The sequence below is a fragment of the Xiphias gladius genome, chromosome 3, assembly GCF_016859285.1.
Source record: "Xiphias gladius isolate SHS-SW01 ecotype Sanya breed wild chromosome 3, ASM1685928v1, whole genome shotgun sequence".
NCBI lineage: Eukaryota > Metazoa > Chordata > Actinopteri > Istiophoriformes > Xiphiidae > Xiphias > Xiphias gladius.
The window spans coordinates 14612412-14621175 of record NC_053402.1 but is presented as its reverse complement, the minus strand read 5'-3'; the positions used below and the strand labels follow the sequence as shown (position 1 = coordinate 14621175).

Genomic DNA, 8764 nt, shown 5'->3' with positions numbered 1-8764 from the left:
TAGCTATTGCCCTAGAGGGAACTGAGGATGAAATGAATCTTGTTTTTGTATTTAATTTTAATGAGGACAAGATTATTAAATTATTATATATTTATTATTATTTTCAAAGTGATTAGTGTAAATGCATTATGTTTCATCCCTTGAAGCTCAATTGTAAATAAACAATTTGGCTTGATTAGCTTTAATCTTAATTCATTAGATCTATGTGTGATTGGAACTGCTGCCTCAACCATTCTTGTCAATGAAACCCCCTCCCATCTCCACCCAGCCCACATTATTGTGTTGTGTCTCCAAAATCTTAACATAACAAATGTAGTCTAAGTTTTAAAATATATGCATCATGTCACTCTTATTTGTAACACTTCAACCTTTCAGGTAGAGAAATTGTACCAATGTCCATCTTAATCTTTTCAGCATGATTAAAAAGGAAAGAAAATTGTAATATTCTGGTAAATGTACATTAACATTTGCTGACTGTGCCACAAGATGTAGAAGCAAGGAAGCGCACATTCAACTGCGATGATCCTGAAAGGGTTATAAGTAAATATTGAGAAGCCCAGAGTAAACCTACATATGTGTGAGCAAAGGTTAAGCACAAAGAATGAAAACTCTGGCGATCAAACAAGATTATTGATGTGTTCTGTGTAAAGGAACACAATAAGAAATCATTATGCTGGCTGCCCTTGTCCTTTAGCACATCTCCCACACACACACACACACACACACACACACACACACACACACACACACACACACACACACACACACACACACACGCAGAGACAGACCCACACTTAAAACCTATTACTTCATCAATATTTGTGTGACCAAGCAGAGATGTAAATGAATAAAGCAACAGATTGGTTCGGCCCTCTGACGCAGCTGCCTTTGTGGAAATGACATGATGACTTAGAACATTGTGCTGGATCCCCATTGAGAATAAATAGACTACTCTCGTGGCTGAATACTGTCTTCTTAATTGCTGGTCTTTAGAAGAGGGTCATTAAGGAGCAGAGTAACCTACCACAAGTAATCATTAGTAATCATTTGTTCCATTTCATTCCTTTCAGGCTTTCCATCTCATCATCATCACAATCTAATCATCATCATCAATCACTAGTGTTCAATAGTACCTCTACCACTCAATAGAAGAAAATTAAATGGAGTTTTAAATCTAACAATATTTTATATGATTTATATACATCCAAAAAGCATTACAATAGGGTGGGTCAGTTGGGAACGTCCTGGTTTCTTCTTCTATAAATGTGAACTTAGATGTGTGATGGTGATTAAAGCTAACAGTAATTAGAATAATAATGCTATTTTTCTCTGTGGCAATTGAGGCAGCTGATTCTTGTTGTATTTCATACTGGAAGTGTTGTATGATCAAATTACGTCACAGTGCCCTCAGACGGGGCAAGAGCTGTGACATCCTCAACTGGATGCAGTCACTGTTTCCATAGAAACTCTAACCCATCTCAACCATTTTCTCAGTAAAACACAAAGTGACCAGTAATGGCTATAAGGACAAGAAATGGGCTGCTGTGTCTAACCTGAATTGAAAAGAATTACAGCAAATAAAACCATACTCTCATGCACTCAGAATACGGCGAAGTTCAAGTCTATAATTTTTGTTCCCCAAGTATCCATTATTCCTTAGCATGTTTTCACTGAAAAGATGTGTCGTTATAAAGATGCTGCTTCCCACAGGAAGTCGTTGAGTTTGATCTGAGAAGTAGATGGGAAAGCGGTGACTTCATACCTGAGCAGTTCACTTCATAAGAGCTGCCCCTGATGCAGCAAGGTATTAATTAATGAAACACACAGCACAACTTGTTTTTGAAAAAAAAAAAAAAAAAAAAAAAAAATGTGTTTTTTTGGACTGAAACACTGACATTTGAGATAGAAATAGAGAGTGACAGCACATGAAAAATGGGAAGTAACAGGGGTGATTCATGGGGCAATAGAGAAAACTTTTTTCAATTTCTTTTTGCCTGTTTGTAATTTGCAGTGTCCCCTATCCTTCCTTCTCCAGAAAAAAAAAAAAGTCCCAAAACTGACTGTCTAGCCAGGCTTTTGTGATTTCCATCAACACCTGTCTCCAAAACAGCGGTTTCAATAGCTGGAGCAGAATTGAAATGTAACACCATCCTACTACAAAGGTGTCATATGGAGCCAACGGCAGGCAGTGACTAATCAGATACACAGACACAACTGCCTTTTGCAAATATGCTGGTGATCGGGAATTTGAATAAAACATGAATAGAATCATCAGACCCCAGTAGGGCTCAAATCCAGACTTCGTAATGTCGTATTTTGCTGCCTACTGAATTTTAAACCGAAGTGAGGTTTGTACAAATTCATAGTATGATAAAAGCCAAATAGCACTGAATGCTTGCATCTAAAGCCAAGTCCTGGAGATTGAGAGGCGGATGAGTTGCTCCCATCTGGTTTCCTGTAATGTCTGCTGACCCTAGCAATCCAACTGACCACTTCCACCCCATCTGCACTTTGCCCCCGCTGGCCTCCCCACCCTTTATCCAGACATAAACAGCGTTCCCTCCACACCCACAGCCGTTTCCCAGCAGTTACCAGTGAATGATAAAATATGTTCATGCTTATCAAATATAAAATTAACTCCTGGTGAACCTAGCGGTTTTACCAGTCTTACTTGCACAGACCTTTATGGTTAATAACATGCATGAGATCTTTGTCACTGTGAGGTTATTTTGCATATTTTATTATTTTACCAGTAGGGGGTGTCATTCATTCTGCTCCATACAAAGCAGTCTGTTTTCATAACAACCAAAGCACCCCACATGTCTCTGGGTATTTGACCAAGTCATCCAAGCTGGCAGGGCAGGACATGGCAATGTGTCTATATACAGCATTGAAATTTCAAGCACAGGGGAAGCTCAGGTGGTTTCATCAACAAAACGTATTTTTTCATGATCAATGTTGATGGTAGTGCAGTGACAATTATAAACTCATGTGCACACCATTCAAAAATAGATTCAAAACAGTGTTTATCTATTGTCGTCCACTATCCACTCCCCATACGTCCTCTGTATTTTCAGCCCCGTCTGGAGGTTCTTCTAGATCTGGCAGGATAAAGAATATTGCTGCTACACTTTGGATGATTCTGAATAATCTCCCAAAGTCAAGTAGTTTATTACAAAGTTATATTTAATAAATGCATGAGTTTCTCCCCAAGCTACAGACTAGAACATCACAGACCAATGTGTTCACATAACATTTATTTAATACAACAGTTAAAATTTACATATAAGTAGAAATATACAGTACAAATATAAAATAGTCATATATACAGCACCAAATATTAGAGGGCACACAAACAAAGATATTTTGTGTCACTCACTGGAGTGACGACCAGCATAGGCAGACAGCAAGGCTGTCTACAGGGTGAGGGACATATTTCCCTGGCAGCAGAGAGGTAGATTTTCCCTTTTATTTTTCAGAAGGCAGAAGGGAAATCACGTCACATCTCTAACAGACAAATTCTGGTCACCTCCCATCAATTTTTAGTCACAACACACGGGCACATAATAGCTTGAAAATTAGCAAGTACAACTATGCAACCACAATGTACTATATAGTAAATGTGTACTATACGTATGAAAATTGCATTGATACACAGGCCAAAATTCAGGGCAGAGTAAAAGTGTGTGTACCTCACTTGTCTTGTGTTTTAACTAGCTCTGTTTCTCACCCCCTCACTCTCTTTCTTTCTCTCGGCCTTTGGATCACTGCACCACAAAACCTCTTTCTCTGAGAAGAACACCACATATGTGGCTAAGCACCTCTAACAGAAGCAGTAACAGACCAAAGACAGAAGATTGTAATCGTCCACAGCTCTTCTGTCTGCCTTCTTAGCCGCTGCACACTTAATGATCTTGTCAGTAACTGAACATGAAGATTGGTTGATTGGGTCAATTCTGCATCTGCAATATGTTTGAGCCCCGGAAACTTCACCTCTACCCGTCTACGGTCCTCTGATTACAGCAAGCACTAACCCAAGTGAACAGATCTGGAGATAACCGAGACAGACAGATAGATAGAGACGTGAGACAGCCTGCTACATTGTCATTGTAATAATGTAATGTAATGTAATCCCAGGGCTTCTCTCTTGTCTCACCGTTCAGAGAATACCACTTCACTGAGCTATAAAAACATACTCATAAACACTCTTTATGAGTCTTTTTTTTTTTTTTGTACATCTGCCTTGAAAGAAACTGACGTGGCCATACAGTATCCAAGTACTTGCAAATACAGACGGATCTATGTAATGTTATGTCTTTTTTTTGTCAGCAGAGAAGGGCCCACAAAAGCCTTACTGCACATCCAGTTAACTTGGCATTTTCACTGCTGCTGCCAGTAATGCGTCATATCCCCTAAGAATAATACTGCTCTGTTCTGGATGGTTGACCCCAATCTAACCGCAGGGATGGCCCCTTACTCCAACATAAAAGTGAAAGGAATCGCTTCCCAGGTTCTGCTTTTGTCTTCCACCATCCACCTTTGTTTAAACTAACAGAGATTGGCTAACAATCAGTATGCAGCAGAACGTCTAAGTGCATGCTGAGCTCCAAAAAAAAATGTGAGAAAGAACTGATCCTTTGCATGTCTATTGAACTGGGCAGGCAATTGCAGCCCTGTAATTGGCAGGCTGGCCTTCGGGACAGTCTTTGGCATTGTGTGTTGACTGCTACCTCTGAATGCATAGACACATTTTACTCTGCAACAAGCGTCACTAGACTGGTAGCGAAAATCGACGCCACAGTGATCAATTATAGTTCTCAAGGGTAAAGTAGTCCTAATACACAGTCCTTCACATGGAGACTACCGGTCTAGCCTCCTCTCAGTTTCCATACATTCTGTACATCGCTCCTTCTCCTTCCATGATTTGCTTCTTCCCTTCCCACATTACATTCAGTGAAAGAAACGAGAATGTTTAAGACAGGAATAAAATGCCATTGTGTCTCATCCTGTGAGACCGCACACCGACAGAAAGCACCTATTCACAGATATGGAGCGGAGCGCAGCTACATTCACCAGCTCTCTCTTAAAGAGAAAAAGCGTAGGAAAGGGAAACCCCAGAGTCACTTAGACCACAAACATTAATCAGTATTCACTAAGGAAAAGCTGTGTACCGTATTTTCAGACTGACAAAGTGCTTTGCCACTTACTCTCAGCTAATATTTTTTCCACTATGAGAGAAAAAAAGATCCACTTTCTTTGGCAAAGAGAGAGAGAAAAAAAACAAATGTCTGTGAACTGTGGGGCTTACATTTCGGTGTATGTGTGTGTGTGTCTTAATTTGTGTGTCAAAAGGCTGTGGACATTTCTTGCTGGGCTATATCACAATGGGGAAATGAGATGGATTACGGAAATGAGATGGATTACGTCAGAAACTGAGGATGTAGGGTGGGGGAAGGCATATGGGATGGATAAGGAGAGTGCTGTTGGGGTAAAGCGAAAGAGAGAGCAAGGGTGGAAATAAACAGGAGTTCAGATGGAAACAGGGGAATGCAACAGAGCCTTTTTCCATGAGTGTTTGCTCAAGGCACCACGCGGGTGGGGCCACAGGGGAGCAGGATCAGTCAAAGTGTCCCTGCAGTGGCATGTCCCCTCGGGCAGTGTCCTTCAATAATCCTGGCCTGCCCTGTGTGGAGTTGGGGTGCCCCACATAGACACACGGCTGGGCTGAATGCTCACACAGGGCATTCAGTCAGTCAGAAAGTCAGCAACCCACTCCTTTGTGATCTGGAGCTGAAGCTACAAAAGGCCTTTAAGAGAATGTTACTTCAATAAAAGTTTCTCCTGCTTGGCATGGACATCGCCATATGTGCAAATCTTTGTTTCCATAGTTGAGAAGTTCGAGATCCAACAGTCATTCAGTTCACCAGAATCTTTATTTTAACACAGACACACATCTTCCTCCCCCAGTAGGTCCTCTGCCCTCTCCAGCTCATCGTCCACACAGATGCCAGTAAGATCCTGCTGGACTCAAGTTCCACTCTCCCATTGCGTAAAAAAAGCCCCCAACACATTGCTGCGGTGTCACAGGACGAGTGAATGACGCTGGCCACTGACGCGGGTGCGCTGCTCTTTCGGCTGGGTATCAGGTTGCCGTCTTTGGCCCAATTCTGCCCTCTTGGAGAGTCACCTGTCTTGGCAAGAGGAATGCTGTGACTGACGTGCCTGGTGACGCCAGCATTGACTCCAGCTGCAGCTCTGCATAGCATGTTGGGTGTTTGTGCAAGCTCCCACTGTGACTGCTAGTGAGTGAGTACTGCAAGGGCCCTGTATCCGGGCTTGTAAATATGCATGCAGTGTGCAAAGCATATTTGTGTGTGTGTCTCCTCTGAGGTTGTTTTGACACTGGACACCTGCTGTCTGACGATAAAATAGCGTGTTTAGCATCGGTTATTCCTCCTTGCCAATCCAAATGGTCCAAACCTTACAGACTAAACAGATCCTCAGCGTCCTATCTGTCCTTCCACTCTCTGATTTCTCGGCCCAAGTTCTCTCCAGTTTGAGCCGAGCCAAACTTTGTGATAAAGAATAGAGGGGATTTGGCACAGGGTGGAGGTGAAGTGGCGGTTCCTATAACTGTTTTCCCCATGTGCTTCACAGGGGAAACTGCTCAGAGGTAAATGAGCCTCCCTCTTTCTTTTTCCTTCTCTTCTTCTTATGGACAGTCCAACAGGCGGTGGCCATCAGCAACAACAAAAGACCCATGATAAGTAGCACCACTGACACCACTTTAGTCTGAGGCAGGTCATTATAGGTGTAGGTCACCCCCGTTCCTGCTACACCGATCACCAAAGAGATGATTCCAAAGGGAAATATGCAGCGGTACCAGGACTTCTCCATGCCTCCAGTGGCCTGGGACAGACGCTCCAGAGAGGAGAGCACCTCAGGGACTTTGGCACCACCAGTCTCTAGCGCCTGACCCTCCTGCCCCGAGCTGGTCTGTGGCTGAGGTTGGCATGCCAGGTGGCCCGTTGTACAGCCCATCCTGATGGTGTGGGCTGATTGATCCTGAAACCAGGCTGCAGTGTTGGCCTCTTGGATCACGTTTGTAGTTGGATCTTGCCTGGAGACACAGAAAGAGACAGAAAAAGGTAAAGAAAGAGAGAAAAGAGAAGGAGGTCTATGTGAGACCGGAGAAATGACTGGAGCAGGAATCGCTGGAGCGTATCAGATGAAGGCTTCTAAGTCTACACTGAAATCCACTCACACTTTCCCCTTCTCTTCCTCCCACTCTGGCTGTTTCTCTGTACACTGGCTGTTGACTCTCTGGCAGCACATTGTACACCACTGAACATACTGATGGGGGATATATAAAGGACCAGCAGGGGAGGAGCCAGGGAAGAAAAATGGGGAAGTCCAGGGTCTCTGATTGGTCTTCTTTTGTGTGACGTCAAACATTGAAGCAGGGAGAATAGGGGTTGATGAAGCACAGGAAGGGGGAGGGGAAAAGAGTTAACTGCTCCCTCTTGTCTTTATCTCCCCATCACTGCCTCTCAATTGCATTTTTTTGTTTTGTTTTCCTGCAGTATAAAACCTCCCCTGGGGAATACAGAAACCTGCTGCTGTCTGGAAATTAGAGGAGAAAGGAGAATCTTTCAATATTTCAGATTGGAAAGCTACTTTTTCCATATACTTGATGGGAGAAGGGGCGTCTCACCCCCGCACTGCAACAACACAGACGTGTCACCTCCATTCGGCAATTACATAGTAAAAATGTTCGTGCTCCAATTGCACCCAACCAGGTCTTGTGTGGCCATCAACATCAAACAGAAATCTTACAACCACCCCCGTAGTCCTCCTTTTATGTGCATGCAGACACCTGAGGAAACTAAGTTGTGGGAGAACACTGAATGTAAATTGCCTCTATAATCAAAGTGTAAATACACAAATAAGCATGCCCACACGTGACAAAAAGACATTCATGAAAAACACAAACAGCCCCCACTCATTTCCCACCCACACACACTGCTGGTGCCAGTCCTTTCTGAATGGAAGGCAACCTAGTGGTTAATCTCCAGTATAATTGAAGAAAATCAATCAAGAAAGCTCTCTTCCCCTAAGCTTGCTAATCTTACTCCTCCACATCTGAAAAGCCACATTAGTGAAGGATAAATGTGTGTACATAGCCGAATGTCCGTTTTTATCTTCAGGCATTACTCGATTTACCATGGCAACATTTCATCTTCAGATTCTTGTTTTCTGTCCAAGCTTATTTAAAAATTGAAAACTGTGAACTTAATATTGATTATGGCAATTTGATGCTGAATAGTTTTGGAGTCTAAAAGAACCATTACCTTCAATTGTAGAGGAAACTGAGGTTTCAAGTGTATTTAGGTTGTACATGTGATGAGCCAACAAGCCTCTTCTTTCTCTTGAAAATCTCTTCCAACTTTGAAGGCATTAAAACCATAGTCAATGAAATCTTGGGTATCAAAAGAGCAGAGATGTGGGTGAGGGACAACACAGCAACCAGCAAGTTAAGCATTTATAAAACACCGGCATCACTTCAGCTTCACAACAGGTTTTTCCCTCATAATTAGATCAAAGGCTTGTTGCTCCTTAATGCCCACAAGGCACACATTATCAGATTAAGAGATACCGAATGTTCTTGTATAAATGCCTAACATGCCCCTGTCTGCACAGGACAACTGCTCCTTGGTTAAAAACACTGTATTCTTTGCCTTACAGAAAAGGACAACTTGACGGA

At 42.6% G+C, this 8764-nt stretch overlaps 1 protein-coding gene across 1 annotated transcript; it reads right to left on the bottom strand.

Annotated features, from left to right (window-relative positions):
* Positions 1 to 5423: 5423 nt before the first annotated feature.
* Positions 5424 to 7315, bottom strand: LOC120788068 (transmembrane protein 100). The gene is made up of 2 exons (XM_040123569.1): positions 7265 to 7315; positions 5424 to 7120 (listed from the first exon to the last, which is right to left on the bottom strand). Exon 2 carries the CDS (start codon positions 7039 to 7041, stop codon positions 6652 to 6654), a length of 390 nt encoding a protein of 129 aa, XP_039979503.1. The 5' UTR covers positions 7042 to 7120; positions 7265 to 7315; the 3' UTR covers positions 5424 to 6651.
* Positions 7316 to 8764: the final 1449 nt, after the last annotated feature.